A 17,318-nucleotide genomic window follows, 5' to 3' on the forward strand; every position below is an offset into this window, starting at 1 on the left:
GAGATTTTTTTTTTTTTTTAAATATATGCTAATGTTATGCCACATGGCAGTCTTGAGATGAGGGGTTTTGATGTGAGCTTTGAGTCCCGTTCACCAAGTGCCATGATGTGTAAGATGTAACTTCAGCGAAGAGGATTTCTGTGCAAGGTAGCTCTATCCACTGAGAGCTATCCAATCCTCTGTCCAACCAAGCCCAGCCACAGGAGACCCTAACTGCTGTCTTCTACAGCTTGATCCTTCTGTCTTCTTGGTGAGGTTTCTTGGCCAAGAAGACTAGGCTGCAGCATTAGCCTTTTCACTGGAATCCCAGGACAGAAGTACAGTCCAAAGCAGTTCAATCAGAAAGAGTCGGACTCCATCTTCGGTTGCTGCTGGAGCAGAACTGAACTTGCCTGTGCAGGCAGGCTGCCAGGACCTGCCCGCTCGGGTGCTTCAGTGCAGTGGAAACCTGGCTGAGTAAAATGGTTCAGCTCTCATTCTTCATGGGCTTGTTTTCCATTACCTTAGAAAATACTTTGCAGTTGTGCAAATCAAGAGGAAAATACCTACCTTAAGGACAGAAGGATTTGCATGCAGGCAGATATACAGAAAGGTATGGGGAATTTAGTGCTCATGGTACTAACTGATAAATATTATCTTCAATAAACTCAGCATTCATACACTTTTTCTTGCTTAATACACTGCTAATGAAATACTGTGTTTTTGAAATACAGCCTAGGTAGTAGGAGAGGCATTTGTGTGTGTCTGTGTGTGTGTGTGTGACAAGGATGACTGTCTCTTGTATTAGAGATATTGGAAAATCCTCAAACTCTGTAATGTTTTTGATATCCAGAGTGTTACATACCTAACATGGGCCACATCTTTAACTTCAGGATCATTCTAGGGAGGAACCATACTGCCACCCTCTGTGGTTCCTCAGTGAAGTATCTGAGATATCTGTGGTAGACTTGGATGGTGTGAGTTTGAGTCACTGCTTCATGGAAGCAGCAACCAGCACTTTCTTCTGCCTTTCCCTCCATCTCATCCGTATGTCCTTCCTTCCCTGAAAACGGGGCCAAGCAGGCAGCAGCAGCACTAAGCGTGGCTGTGGAAAAAGAGATGTTTGACTGTTGTCCTGTCTTCTCGGCTGGGAGATAGTAGGCAGCTAGCTGGAAGCATCATGTAAGTCTGGGTTCAGCTTGTGGGCCTTGGTGGAGTATCTTCTCTGGCTTTGGGGGCAATCAGAAGCCATTGCAATGTATGGCAGCAAGTTTAACAACCACTGGCATTTGAAAACAAAAGGGCCCCCCCAAAACAGCAGTGTTTCTTTTCGGTAGGTCTGTTTAGAAAACAACATCATACCCATTTACTCAATTTGCATGTCTGAAAGGCTTCTGTTCAGTTAATTGGTTAAATTAATTTCTGCTGTTGTAAACGGAGAGCTGTATTAAGAGCAGAACTAAAGTAATTTTACTTTACATTATTCTGTGTCATGGCACATCGTTTCTTTCTTACTCAAGGCAATTCATTTTGTGGTGCTGCCAAATAATATTTTGTGTCATCTTCAGTCAATGTAGCTTTTACGATTTTCGCTGATATTTTAACAGTTTATTTAGTCCTCTAGATAATGGTCAATGGCCTTGAGTAGTCAAATTAACACCTCGGCAGCACTATATTTGAGCAAACTGCTAACGGTAACCTCAGGATGAAAAGCAATGAGAATCAATATAGCGAGCGTATTTTTAGGGATTATTGATTGATTGATGCATTCTGGCCTTAACTTGAAGAGGCAGCATTGCCCCACAGCTGACTAAGATTAAGTTGCCAGTTACTGATAACTGCAGGCTATTACCTGCATAGTATTTCACGAGCTTGGAGATTAGATGGAGACCTTTTATAGTCCTTAGCTGAAGAAACCGTGGTGTTCGCAGGGTCTGTAATGCCTACCTGGCTGCAGGAAAACACTACGCTCTTCTCCGGCTCATACCAGCCATTGCCGTGAGAATTGGAGACAACGTTGATTTGATTCAGCGCTGCCTGTTATTCCTGGAGGGATCTATTTGGGACAACTGGGGCACTAATGGCTTGTCTCCCCCCCCCGGCCTCCGAAGGCAGCTCCACAGAAGGTGGGAGCCATGTTAAGCTGTGCTGCTGTCAGCAAGCTGAGAGCTGTGGGTCTCCCTGCCACAACTCTCAATTGCTAGCAGGTTTCTCTCATTGCACCTCATTTGCATCTGGGACATCAATTAGCATGTTTGTTGAGGCTAATTGAATGAAACTCAATCATAGCTCTTAATTGCTTGACTATGTGAAAAGAAATCACATTAATGCAGCTAATTAAGTGTATGGCAATAGATGCAACATAATTAGGAGTGAAATGTAAAAAACAAGCGATGGCGAAGGTGCAAGCGCAGGGGTGCGGGGGACTGGGGCGCTGGCTTCTCCTGTTATCCACACGTTTGGGGAGGGTTCCCTTTCCTTTGCCGCTTGCTTTTTTTTTCCTTTCTGCATTGCTGAATGATGAACATGGACAAGTTGAGAAGAAAAATGCAAATGGATTTGCAATTACTACTTTTTCAAGCTGTTGAGGGGCAGAAGATGGCACTTCTGGGGTGGCCCGCTGTTGAGTGGGCTCTAGGGACTTGTTAAGTGCTGTTTAAAAGTACTTGGCTTTGAATTACCCTCATGCCTTGTTAAAGGGTTTTTTCCCCTTTTTTCTCGGATCAGCATTTTCTACAACTAACATCTAGGGGAGTTATATCTGTAACATTTGCATATCAAAATCAGGCTTGCTGTCTTCTCTTTAACACAGCATATTCCAGATGACAGCAAGACCCTCATCTGTTCTAATCCGATCAAACCCTCCATTGCGCTTCTGAAGCCGCGACATTAGTTTGTAGTTTTAACTTTTATTCCCCAAGTGCAGATCTGAAGGAGCGTGTGTGGGGGTGGATGCTCCGCCGACTGGAAACTTGGTGCTTGCCTCTCGTCCCGGGGGAAATGCAGAGATTATCGCTATGCATCTTGCACACAATGAAAGAGTCTTTATTATTTACATTTGATATATCCCTATAAATATTTAAGCTGACATTAATACCTATGTGGCATCTGTTGTGTTTGGGCACTTTCGTATAATAACGGTATGGCTACAGCGCATTTATTTCCTGTTTGCCAACATTCACTTACTCTCTCAAATGGTTTATAGCTCACCTACGTCTGGTTTACTCTCAATTAAAAGGGCTTTAATAATGCCCTGTCACATCTCACAAGTTGGCAGGGTAGCAGGGAAATCGTACACCCTGTTCATCTGAAGAATTTGGAATAAACACTTCCTTCTCAAATTTAAATGGCGTACACTGGTTGTTGTACGTTAAATAAAATGTGTCTATTAAAAAGAGTACATGCTGAGGTTTAGTCACTATCTGATTAAGCCTCATTTTAGAGCCCATAAGCAATAAATGCTCAATTATGTTCTGCTTATTGTATTTTAATTTGTGAAGAACTGACACTGAACAGGAAAGTTATGCCAACTTGATAATTTATGGATGAAACCGTTTTGTTCATTTCTATCTAACACCTAGTGAATGAATTTTTATTAATGGATTGCCTTTGTTTGTTTCGGCAGCAGAGCTCTGTGTCCTCTCCCCACGAATTGTTCAGACCCCTCCTTTTTACTGTTAATAATTCTCAAACAGCTGAGGGGAAAAAAAGCTGGTGTGATAGCTTAGTTTTGGGTTTTTATCACAGATTAATGTTAGCTGTGAAGTAATGAATGCTGGTCCAGTAGTAGATTGATTTGTTTTGAGTGGAATATATAATTTGTATTGTAAAAACTGTCAAAGGCGGAAGGATTTTTGTGAAGGAGCTGATTGCTCCCTGTATTATGACAGCAGTGATGTAGACCTCAGGTATGCTTTTAGTCCATTCAGGTATTTGCTTGTAAAATTGATGCTCTGATGGTGTACTGCAGCTTTGGAACTGACCTAATTAATATTGGTAGTCTTTCATGTAACACCTTGTAATCTGGCCACTTGGACAACTGGAAGTTATGTCTGCTGGCAAGTCTCTGCTCGTGCAGATGCCCACAGCATCACCCGGGCCTCTATAAGTTGATCAAGTTCTGTCTGAAAAGGAATTAGATTTTTTGCCCCAGCTGGTCTGCATAGAAGATTGCTCAAGAATACCATTCCCTTGGTTTCCAGCTTAACTCAAGAGCTTAAGCCCAGATCTTTTCCCAATCTTTAGTTCAACTTGCTGTTTTCCTCCTGGGGTGTGTATACCCAGATGTATTTTTGTGCAATGCTCATACCCCTTTTCATCCTCGATTTAGCTATGCTGTGCGACCCGTCTCGCGTGACTTCTCATAAGATACAGTATCTTTCTTTCTTTCTTTTAGTGTCCTCGTGGTTTTTACAGATTCAATTATTTTTTGTGGGATACAAGTAACCACAACCACGTCTACCAGGAGATGAAAACTTTGGTGTCTTCCGTACTGGCTTTAACATTAACCATCTCTACTGGAAGTACCTCTTCCGATGTATCCCAGGGTTGCAGCCTCAGTGGCTATCTCACCTTAATTAGTTGCCATTTGCCCTCTGATAAAGACACCCATGTCCATTTGCTTTTCTGTTTTCATCTGAAGCAGCCCACAGATAATTTAGGGAATGGCTTTGAAGCTGGAAAGCAGAATCTCAAGAGCCTTTTCTTCCAGAAGCTTTTTACTGTTTGAAGAACTTTCTCATGGATTTCTTGGGAAGAGGTGGCTTGGCTCCAGTTAGTTGACTGCTGTCTTTCCACAGCTGACTGAGCTTGCTTATTTCCTCTTTGTGGGCTTTCCAAAAAAGAATTAGGAAAAGCCTTTTCCACCTCTGGCTTCCAGCTTTTAATGTGTTTACTCTAATCAGACACAATTTGCATAATTTTTTCCCTTCTATGATTTTGTGTGTGTGTGTGGAGGAAGGATCATATTCTAAGGAAACAATGTTGTAATTGCAGAAACCTTACCAGGCAGTGAGTGGCCTTGCATAACTTTTGTGCCTGCCAACCAATTTCAGTTTAAGGGAGAAAGAGCTGCATAAAATGTTGGCAGAGAAGAGACACAAGTAAGTGTGCTCATGAGAGACAGTCAGCCTTGTCTTCTCCTTATCTTTGGGACCTGCTAGCTGGTGAACTCCTACACGTGGCTCAGAATCAGCTAGGTTGTGAGTTGAGGACGTATTGGAAAGCTCAAGACTTTTGTGAGTATTTGTAGTGAGAAGTGTGGAAGGGATTATCAAGAAAATGGAAGGAAGGGGAAAACCATATGCTGGGTGCTGGCAGATGATGTAGGACAAAAGTCTTATGAAACCACGTTTCATTAGTATTGCTTACAGAACTACTTGTTTGATATTGGATTTTGCATTTTTTTCCCCTCTTACCAGGACTATATGCAGAACGTTCATGGGAAAGAGATCGACTTGCTGAGAACCACTGTGAAAGTCCCTGGGAAGAGGCCACCCCGAGCTACGTCAGCGTGTGCACCGATTTCCAGTCCCAAAACAAACGGCCTTTCCAAGGACATGAGCAGTTTACACATCTCGCCAAATTCAGGTAAGAGAATGCCATGCTAGGCAAAAAAAGTGAAGGGCTGCATTTCCAAGTGTCCGTAGGCAATTGTCATGTGCTACTGGGATGGAGATGATACCTAGTAATAATTTACAAATCCAAATAACCACTGGTGTGTAACTTTTTAAGCCCTGACTGCTGATCTGTCCTCCATGAGATATTCTGTTTCTGAGTAACCTTCAACATCTGTCTCTTTATACTTGTCATCTTATACCTGCCAAAACTCTACATAGTTTCACAGAAATCAACATTTGTGAAGCATTGCTGCTGCCTTACAACTGATCTGTTAGGTCTAATACTTTGGAAAAACAGGAGATTTTTGAAAGGGCTTTTTTTGGCTTCCTTGTGGGATCCACAGCAGTTCTTTCCACCTTTAGAAAGATGCATAATTTTGGACTTTCCAACAGCAAGATTCTTCTGTAGAAAGCTATTTTAGTTTGTTTATGGAAGTAGTTTATAGCTCCTTGTGAGCTCTAAACAAAGAAGTTTATTGTTCACTGAAGTACTTGTCCATACAGCTAAATGGATTTAAAAAATTGCATTAAGGAAAAACATTTAAGACAATTTATCTTGTAAAACGCACAGCTTATACAAAGCTCATAATGGTATAGTGTTGGTATGGAAGTTTTGTCAGCATGTTTGGGATGGCATCCATAAAGTGCTGAGTGCCTTTTGCATTTATGATTAACATAGACACCTCCAGCATGTGCCAACAAAACCATCCAAATGTACTTTTGTCCCTATGTAATATGCACTACACAGGTAGGATGAGCAACCACAGGAAGGAACTCAGTCACCCTGCTATTCAGGTGTCTTCTCTTGGATAGTAATAGTTATCTTGTGCTTCCAGTCAAGATGCAATTCCCTGCGTTTTTGCAATGCACGTTCCTCTGTTATTAGGGGAAGAGGGAGAAGGATTTTCCTTCCAACTGCAGATGCTGCTTGTTGAGATGAATGTTTAAAAAATGAAAAGGGGGAAAAAAAAGTGCCTTGTGGCTTTACAGTGGTGCCACTGAGCAGATACCCTGGAGATCTTGTGTGGCATGTTATATTAGTTTGGCTGGGGACTTAAAATGTCTGAAGCCATGATTTCCTCAGACTCTCTTTCAAGTTGTAACCTACCCCTTGAGAGGCACAAAGCTGGCATTGTCACTGGAAGAGTTCATAGGAGAAAATTATTCATGGTTGGTTTGTTTTTTCCATTTTGCTATTTAATTTAGATGACTGGGGGGTGGTGTTTTTCAACATATTCTGTCATGTAGGGAAGAAAAGTGCTGGACTGAGTCAGTAAACCAGCAGTAAGACATTTAAATAAGAGATTTCTGCTTTTAAGACACTTGAAGTTCTATGATTCTATGAACACAGGCAAAAATTACTTGATTGCTCCAGAGAAGTACATTTCAGAAACCATATTCAGAGATACACACTAATATAGAGGTTATAACATGGAATTTACATGTTATGGCATATGCCTTAGGTTGCCAGGTCAGAGGGAAACAGCTTGTACATGACTTTAATGAAATGTGCAATATTAGTTTTGTTTCAGGACACTCTGCACATATAATGCTTTTTTACATGAAACTGTGCAGTAGACAGCTCTCTCTGGCAGTGGTGGTAGCCACTGTGAATATATCCCGGCTAGCCTGAGGTTTTATCACACAGCAATTGCTTTAAAAGAGAAGAGTTAATTATGCTAGAAAGTGCAAATGCTGGAAAACAGCTCTGCTTTTAGATAGTGTTTTTCAAACAACATGGTGGTAATAGTTGGAGCTGCCGTCCTCTCTTTTGGCTTCTTTATCATTGTGCTTAGAAATACTGAAAGACTTTTCTGTTGTTGATATCTGGTTACCGCAGCTCAAGAGATGTACTGTGGTTACGTCTTAAAATAATTAATGCCCTCCGAATGTATGAGAGAGTTGTATCCAAGGGAAGTTGAACCTGATTTCTCTATCATTACCCACTTGAATACCTTCATTTCCCCTCTCACGCAGCTGGGATGCTACACTGATCCTTCTTCAATTTTAAGCAAGTTCTTGAACTGCTTATCTTTGCATGGCGCTCGTCCCATAGATAAAGCAAGCGTTGACGTCTTAATTGTATTACCCCTATAGCTGGCTGGAAGCACAACAGTTTTGAAGCATCTTTATAACTTGCTGGGGGAGCAGGTGAAGAGAGGCTGGACTGAACAGCTTTACGCTCTACATGGCAGCCAGCCACCCTGTTCATACCTTGCTACCTGCTGTCTCGTGCCGACTTTAGGTGTCGGCAGATATGGAAGGGGGATGTCTAAGGTTTTGGTGTGAGAGGAGGGTCAGTGAAGATGCGCACATCTCTGTAAGGTTGTATTTCATTAGTTCAGCTGCATACACAATGAGTAGTTTCAGACCTGCTGTAGTATTTTCCCTTGCACCATTGCTTCTGAAATCCAGGTCGGTGCATTCAGTGCATTATCAGCCATGGTATCTCTTCTTTGGGTTTCTTCTTCACAGAATTTGTTTCTTCTGAAGAAGCTGCCTTCATTGAATCTTTCTAACTTACAGGCCACATTTGAGGTCTGTCTGGTTTTTGCGTTACTGGACAGAATGACCAGCAGCAGCAGGACAGACCTTTTTTAGAAAGCTGATTGATCCAAGCAGTGGTTACTCAGTTAAAAACAAAAGAAGAAACTGCTAATCAGTAAAGTATTACTTTTAAAAAAAGAAACAAAAATGAAAAAAAATAGTAGTACAACAAACTGGATCTGGGAAATAACTGTCAGCAGCTCAGCTGTGCGTCAGTCCATATGTCACTCTCAATACTCAGGTAAGACTGAAGAGCTGCATTGCAGAGAGTGATTTTAAAATATTAGGGGAGTATTAGTATTGTAACAAAGACACTGTGACAAGCTGTTGCCTGGCTTGTTAGTCTGCACTTTCATGTGGTCAAGTATATCGACAGTGTTTTTTATGCAGAGGGTCACGGCTTCTGTTGGATGGGAGACCTGTAGGTACTCAGCGCTCAGCTGCTGGAGCGCCGGGAGGACTTCTGGTATCTCTGCAGTTGTCTGTCATGCAACCGAAAACATTTGCAAATTATCCCTTGCAGTCTGTGGTGCTGTCTCAGAGCTTTTTCTCAGTTGTTAGTGCTGGCAAAATGTTGTCTCCATCTTGAGTGATGGTTTAAAATTGATCACAGGGCTGAAATTGTCTGTTACTATGTTTTTGATGGGAGGTTTCTGTATATGGACCTGCTGTACGGAGGAGGTTTGGACCAAGCACAGAAAGAATAGGCACTTGCTATTTTTATTTTTAGGCATGCAAATACACTGCATTCTCACTGCTTCACATGTTACATCTTCCCCAATACAGTGATGTTTTCTGTTCTTCTGTGCTTTTGCCAGTGCAGACTTGGTACCTGGAGTAATATTCTCCATCCTTAGAAGTGAGGACAGTATTCCATTTAATTGTTTGATGTGGTCAGGAACAGACTAATTTTCCTTCTGCTGTTACATAATTGTCTACAGTTTAGTGAAAAAGCTAAGATATTAAAAGAATACCACTGCTCAATTAAAACGTCACGTTTAAGATTCCCCCTGGAAGTAGAATTCATCATCTTTGCTTATACATGGTGATAGCACAGGCCTGCTAAAAGCACTTCTCGGCTGAGATTACCTGTTTTCCACTAACTTGTTTTCCTAGAAATGTCTGAACTTATTTTCATTCAAGCATCAAAAACAAAAAAGTCAATGCATTTTTATGGTTGAAAAAGTGAAATAGTGCTTATCTTAAATGATGTCTTTGTTTGAAGACATCAATGGTCTGTTACTAAACACTGTTCAGAAGCTGCCCCCTAAGTATGGGTTTCAGTGCCAACTTTGCCAATAAATATATGTATTAGGTGTCTGTTTGATTGCCTGTAACTGACATGTTTTAAATTCATTCTTTCACGATTGCCCAACAGATAATTTTCTCTGTCTCTTAGTGGAATTTCTTGTATTTTGGGTAGGCGCCAGTGCATCAGCTGGTCTGATAGGGAGGGAAAGCCTCTTGCCTATCAACTGGTGGGTTGTAAAATACGTGCCATGGGGTTGCTGTCTCAGAGATTGGTGCCCTTCAGCATAGGTGTCAGGGATAGTATGTGGACAGACACGGGATAGCTTGGGTCAGGGAATAGGAGCAGTCATCTCACAAGAGGCACTTTGGGGACAGCTTTTCTCTTCTAGCTCCCACTTGATTTCTGAAGGGATGATCATCGATACCTTGTGTCTCTGCGAGGCAGGGCTTGCTGCTAGAAGGCACAACACTGTCCATAAGAGAGCTCAAAATTCAATTCAGCATCTCTTCTAATCCCCACCTTGGTCTGTGAGGCAAAAGGGCAGCTCGAGCTCTTCTTTCTTCTCATCACCTTCCTTCTCTAAAGCCTTCTTGGACCTAAGTGATGGCTTGCATCAAACACCTTCAGTCTCTTCCTCCCCCAAGTTTAAGCCTAGTTAAGATCTTTCCCAAGGTGCTTCCTGTAGCATTGCTATGAGAAGAATTAGACTAATCAGGGAGATGTTGTGAATTCAAGAGGGATATACTCAGTTATTTGGTACTATGATTTATAACAGCCAAGCAGTAAGTGAAATTTCTATCTGCTAGATCTAGTTGATGTAGATGTCACATGTAGAAGGAAAAGTTTAAAAGCATGTCACTCCTAGCACATTGAATTTAGTCGTGCTTTGCGGCACTTCTTGGCTGAACAAGATTGTTTTTCTGGTTTTAAAGACTGTTTGATAAATACAGACATATAATAATCATCTCTGTGACAGCTATCCAGATCTCTAAATATGTTTACATCCCAAATATCTGGAAGCAGATATCTCTGGGAAATAATAATCTTAACAAAAAAAGCCAAGTTCTAGTCCTTCTTGAGAGTTTCCATTTCAGAGATCTAAAAAAAAAATGCAGACCTATATAAGAATTTATGAAAGAAAAAAATCCAAGATTACTTCTTCCTGCTGGGCTTACACATGGGCACAAGAGCTGGGAAAACGACTTTTCAGTTGATGTGTATAGTCATGGTAGGACAGTAACCAAACTGGAAGTGAAACAGCAGTGGGAAAAAGGAGTATTTTCTGTACTTTGTCAAAAAACAGACAAATGAGTAGTAGGTAAGGCTGTTTCTGCTGTTGCAAACCTAGTCACCTTGGCTGGAAAAACGTTTTTTCTCTCCCTAGAAGTTTTGCCATGACACTTTAAAAGTTAAAGCAGGTCTCTGGGCTTTCCTGGATTCTTGGAGGTGCAATTTGGGGTTTATCCTGTAAGAACTGGGATTCTGTGTGGCCGCTTCTCCCAGGCAATGCAGAGAGTTGGAGGATTGTTTTGGTTTTGTTACATGAAGGCTTTAAGTAACAGATTTTTAACTGTGGCATTATGGAACGTGCTCGTACTTGAATGCTAGCTTGGTAGGAATCTCTGAGTTGGGGGACATGGAAGTTTGTTCCCTTTAATCTAAAGTTATGTGACTTTTGTGGTATCTTAAATCAAAGTTGTTGAATGATGCTTAAGTAACTTAAATTTGAATTAAATTTACATGGCAGTGAACATAATTCTGTTGATGCGTCTCAGTTGGAAGTACTTCAGAAAAGGGTAACTTCTGGACTTGCTCAGTTCCAACTTTATCTAATAGCTGGTAGCACATTGTGGCAATGTCATAAGGGCCAGCAGTCCTGTAAATCAGCCACTGGCCAAGTCTCTGTGCCTTTTAGAAGCCGACTCAGTTCTTGCTGACTTTGGAGCAGGAGAAGGTCTGGGTTTCAATTACTCCCAGGTTGGGTTGAAGTTGAGCTGGTGACCTGAACGTGAACTTATTCCTGAAATCTCTCCCAGGAGTCATTTATTTCTTCTCTTCTGCAAACAAGCCAAAGCCTGAGCTGCAGCAAGAGCCACTGATGTAGAAAGTTCACATCTAAAAATACCTTACGGTGTAGAGATAAATTGTTTCCTGATTAACACTTCATTTAAATAATTTGGTGCTGTTAAATTTACTTACAATAGTGACTGTACAGTATGTGAAGTATCCTAAAATGTGTTAGCTACATAGCCATCGTTAAGTATGCTAAAGGTTGTTATCTGCTAACTGTGTGTGACACTTCAGACATGTTATAAGAATGGCATCTTCACATTTTTATAAATGTGAGTTTTCTATCTGTTACTAATTGTGATAATCTATCAAATCAATGCAGTGGTCATTAAGTGATCTTATTTTACACTGAAGTGCTTGGAATCAGGCTGAGTTGGAATGGACTGCCTTCCAGATTTTTCTTTTAAAAAGGTAGAGAATTGATGTTTCAATTAGATGGGTATACCTTCAAAGTAAGATTTCTGACATGGTGTCTTTAGATTCTAATACCTGTCTAATAATTCTGTTCTTTAAACACTGCTTTTTTTTTTTTTCCTTTTAAGCCTAACTTATACCTACAGCCCTACCTGTTACGTTGGGTAGCCATTTTCCACAATATCTGAATTAATAGCTGCTGAGTCTGGAGAGAGCCAGTACCCTCTGAAGTGTTGTGTGCCATATGCAGGAGGGGAAGTATGATGTAAAACTGTGGGTAGGATCACTGCTCTGTTCTGATGCATTGTGAATTCAAGTCTCAATCCAAAGTATACTGAATTCGTCAGTATTTTCATAGATCATGTAATAGTCTTTTTTTTAATTGGAGGTTACTGTGAGGATTCAGATGTTATGATCAGGCTGGCGATGAATAAAAATGTATCAAGCCAAGAGCATAGGCAATTGCTCCAAAGCCTATAGGTCTTGTATGCCTTTGCAAATATATGCAGAACTGAGTCCTAAACGCTTGAATCTTCTCCGAAGTCCTTACTTGTAGGTGACTGAGGTTGTGTAGCAGAGCAGTGTGTGACTTGACGGTGCCATGTTTTATCTGGTGGAATTCCCACAAGGCCAGAGGTTGGTAGTTAGTAGTTATTTGCTACTAATTCTGTAGTCTAATGCGGTACATGAAATGACTTGACTTAACGTGAAACATTTTCCGCACTTCAACTTAAGCGTGAGTTTTACGGTTTTGCCACAGATCACAAACGCAAGTTTGTGACTTACTTTTGTCATTAATCACCAAGTCAATTTTCCATTTGGTTGGGTTTGCTGTTAGTTCAGTGATATACAGCTGTAGCAAATGAAAGGAGAAATTGTCAGTTTGCTCATTTCAAAGGAAAAAAAAGCCCGATTTTAAGTGCGTTGGAGATTTCCCTTTCATCCCACTAGAGGGGGATCCCTCAAGGTCGTCTTCTCCAGTTCCTTTGGACTAGGATTTGCCCTTTCCAGAACTAGAGAGAAATGAACTTTCAGTGTTAGTACCCTATATTCCTTAATGTTGGGAAAAAAGGAGCAGGGCAAATATTAGAGTTAATGAAATAAATATTTGATTAAAACACTGCATTTGTTAAATATTGAAAAAAAAATGAGTTTGTTTAGATTTTCTCTTCAGGGAAAGAAGGAAACAACAAAGTGTCTTACAATTCTTTCTTGAGGTGGGCAAATGGTGCTCATCTCTAATGATGATTAGGTTGATAAAGGGTAGAAATGTGTCATGAAGCTTCAGGCAGATGACTGTAGATGACAGACAAGATGCAGTCGATGCGGCCCAGCCTGCGCCTGTTTCACTCCGGTTGATTTTCATGCCTCCGTTGCGCTGTGTCCTGAATAAAATCACAGATCAGTCTTGTCCACCCGATGCAATCTCACCGAGTTTTTGACAGTTACACGTTGTAATACTAACCGGTTGGATGTTAAGACCTTTGCAGAATTGCTCGTTCTTTTTCCCCCAGTGATTTTAAAATATTAAAGCCATCAGGAGGGTTGAAGCTGATTTACCAAAAGGGAAAAAAAATTCACAAATGTGTTTTGAGTATTGAACTGCCGTTGACATCTAAAGTCCCAACCATGCTGTTTTCCTCCACACTCCAGCAATCAGGACATCCAGCAAACCCATAAAAAACCAAACTAATAGCATGAATATTCAGTGACCTAGAATACTAATTATTGTCATGAATATTAATGTGATCGGACTTGCTTTTTCCTCTTCTCTTTCTCTCTGGCTCTTTTTTTTTTTTTTTTTTTTCTCCCCACTCAGCCAGCTCTAAAGATGGACCATAATGAGAGCATTTAAGAGAGAGAGCGCTCTCCGCCGTGACAGGGACCGGGGTAATAAGGAGAGCTTGATTAACGTGGTGCACTTGGGGGAGAGATGAGAAGATTCACGTGGGCCTGTTGTGGGGGAGGCAATGAGGCACCGGCGGCTGTGTTGCTGCTCCCTCAGATTAATGAGGCCTAAGAGTGCATTAGGAACAGTGACAAAGGTTTGATCTAATGGGCTCAGTCATTTTTCCTTTGAGTGACAGACGCACAGAAGTAATTGGCTGTGCAGAATGGCAGCTCATTGGCAGTACTTAAGGATACATTATCCCCGTTGTGTGGCCCGCAGAGGCTGTTTATCAAAACTGCTCGCACTGCAGACATGCATTCACTTAGCTGCTGTTACAGTGGCAATAGCTATTAAAAAAAAAAAAAAAAGTCATTTCGCATTCGTTTCTATTGTCTCTTTTTTGAAAATAAAGTTTCTTTGTTCCATTTTCTTAGGAGTCTGGAGGATATTTGAATACCAGCAGTCATCCCTCCCCATCCCAAAGAGGCTCTGGTTGCAGCTCGCAGGGTTTGGGGAGGTTTGTAGGCTCGTGGAAAGCTCCCAAAGTTAGTTCAGTTAATCTTACCGGGTTTTAATGTAGATCCAGTGCGCAGGTAAGACACCCTCCCTCCTCCAATTTCATTATTAATAACTTCCACAGACAGTCAAAGGGATTAGGAAACATTTTACATCTTTTGCCTCAGGCCCCTACACATGCTTCATTTTACATGCGAGCAGCATAATACCTTGGAATTATTTGATTTTGCACTGTGATTTTTTGCGAAGTTAAATTCACAATTGTTAACAGGATTTGCAAACAAATAACAGCAATAGAAAGTATAACATTTGCTGGTGTAAAATGGTCACCTCCGGGTCTTAAAGATGCAGTCTCTTAATAAGCAGGTAACCTCTATCAGGACTTGCCCAGAAAGCGAAGCATACCTTATTTATTACTGTTATTTGTTAAAACTACTGAAAAAATAGTAATATGCCTGCTGGGAAAGGAAAGCACACTTTGATCCCAGCAGAATAAATAGTCTGGGATCTTCAGCAGAAGCCTTTGGTGAAGATCTTGGGTTTAACTTTCTTTTAGAAGAGATGTCTCCTCTGATAACTTAATTTTCCTCCACACTTGCTGTGTTGGTTTGGCATGCTCTGAGAATAATAGCTTTTCTCGTTATACTCCCAGCATCATGTCCTTCACTGCCAGGATATTTCTTGGCATTGCCTTGTTTGTTCATTAGTATTGACCCTTCTCCGTTTGTACACTACTAATCAAGCCCAGTTCACAGAGGCTGCCCTGCCAGGCTCTGAGATGGAAGGTCTTCCTCTATTAATAGCTGCTTATCTTCAGGAAATTTGTTCAGATAATAAATGCTTCTCAAAAAAAATCATAAAAATAAGTTAAACCCACAACCAAGTTGTCTGCTACAGTATTGAAAATTATTGTCAGTGTCTTGAAGGAGAGTTTTAATACTGGAACCAGTGCGTTTTGGAAAGATACTGTAATCTCACTCTCTCTCGTTCCATGTATGAGTAACCTCAAGTTATTTTAGGTCCCTGATAAGCCAGAATAGGCTTATCATGATAACTCTGATAAGGCAGAAACGATGTGCTGTTTGCACACTGCCATCAGATTGAAACAGAATCAGTAGCAATACTTCAGTGGGTTTTCCCCCATTAATAACCCCACTGAATAACCTGGTTATGGAAGTTGGAGCTCTCTGGCCCTGGTCCTGCAGCTGATCTTCTTGAGAATGTGGCCAGACAGTGCTCTGACACCTGGGCGGTACCTTCCTTTCCAACGTGGACTTACTCTACCCAGTTGGAGAGGCAAAGAGCTATAAGTAGCAGTTTTTCCAGTTTTCAATGCAGGGCGTGATCTCCAGAGCTGGCAAGGAAAGGAGGATGCATCTGTAAAAGATGGATGCTGGAATCTGAGGCAGCAAACTGATGGAACCCAGAAGAGCCATCCCCAAATTTTCCTCAGCTAAAGCAGGAGTTGTCCCATTCATATTTATAGGCAAAGCAGAAGGCAGCAAAGGCAGAAAGTGTCACAGCTTTGGATGGTCAGCCACTTCTTAGGAAAGTTTTGTTCACTGGGAAGATTTCTGCACAACTCTGGGAATTAATTCATAAATGTAATGCAGAATTGAGTAAAGGGGAAGGGAATGCTTTTCATCTTTTTGCAGCTAGCAAAGTGGCCTCTTGCGCTTCCCATTGGCACCCTAATGCCTGAAGAAACTTCAGGGAGCAGCGTTGGGTATGGGTTTTGAATGGGCGACCAATAGCCAATCTAATCTACTTGACGGTGCCTTTTACTGAATTAGAGGGCATTTCAAGAATAGGCAGTATTCCTGCAACATAAATTGACCCAACATGATTTGAAACAATTAACCCTCTGATATCAAGAGTCAGGATTTCGTGACCCACAACTCTAATGTATTTTTCATTAGTTCTAACAGCTGGTGAGCGCAGCCCTCTGGCCTTAAGAGGTTTATTTCTTTTTTTGGAAGAGAAACTTGTCGGGAGCGTGAAGAGCGTAACACAAATAAAACATGGCCAGGGTGAAAGCATAGCAGTAGGCTGTAGTTCATCTGATTCAGTCCTTCTGCGCTTCTGTGCAGCCGCTGTCTGCGGGCCTCGTACGCTACTGCTTCATGGAAAAATATAGTTCTGCTTCACGACTCTTGCAATGTCTGCTCATCTCATAAATTCAAGAGTATATTAGTTGCACTCCTGAACGTAACTTCTTGTAACTAAGTGATTTGTTTGGGAGAAATCACAAATGTGTCTGTAGCAGGAATTGGAGACCACCTCCCTGTGTTTAAGTCATTTGTATCTCACTTCTTAGGGCATAGTTGTGAATTATACTCATTCTGCATTTGTAATTAGTCGGTGGCGTAATTGGTGAAGGCTTAGTTTAAAGTGATGTGTCTGGTAAAATAACTTGTGCTGCCCAGCGACGATTCACTATATTACTTTTGTTAAGTTAAAAGACAGCAAAAGAGAAATTGCTAAAATGCTGTCCACCATACTGTTCCATTACAAGAGCAACATGACAAAAACCCTGAATGGTTTCTCTTTTTCGTTGGGCAGGTTACTGCATATATGTAAGATAAAACATTTATGTTAAACTTTATTGTACATTTCATTAAAATTTTTATAATACACAGAGTCTATCTTTTGGTTTTTACTGACTAGGTGCCCACTAAGCATCTTCTATGGTCCTGTGTTTGTATAAATCTTCGTTCTTTTCATAATGTTTCTAAGCACTGTAGTCTGGTGTTGCATTTATGGTCTGTTGTTTTGTAAATCTGAAACAACTGTGTATGAAGAGCCAAAGTGAGTCCCTCTGTGCATAGGAAATGGAGACACTTTCTGCCCCCAGTGTGTGTGTTTCTATCAGCCTCTTAAGATGTGCATACGTACACACAGGCATGCACTCCTCTGCTTAATTTCTCTTATGCTGAGTCTCTTGTCTTTACTTGCTCTTTGCTGTTTGCGGCTATTTACGCTGAATAGATGGATATATAAATTAGATTTTGTGTGAGCACGCTCACTTTTC

The 17,318-nt window shown here is 41.1% G+C and overlaps 1 protein-coding gene across 3 annotated transcripts in view; it reads left to right on the forward strand.

The window, feature by feature from the left end:
• The window catches only part of AGAP1 (ArfGAP with GTPase domain, ankyrin repeat and PH domain 1), a 387,788-nt gene that overhangs the window by 255,276 nt on the left and 115,194 nt on the right, over positions 1 to 17,318 (forward strand). For all 3 annotated transcript variants that reach the window (XM_082314678.1, XM_082314680.1, XM_082314679.1), the window contains one exon: positions 5,400 to 5,568. In XM_082314678.1, coding sequence (XP_082170804.1) covers positions 5,400 to 5,568 — 169 coding nt within the window. The remainder of the gene's footprint in view (positions 1 to 5,399; positions 5,569 to 17,318) is intronic.

This window comes from Platalea leucorodia (genome assembly GCF_965183815.1).
Source record: "Platalea leucorodia genome assembly, chromosome: 5".
Classification (NCBI taxonomy): Eukaryota; Metazoa; Chordata; class Aves; order Pelecaniformes; family Threskiornithidae; genus Platalea; species Platalea leucorodia.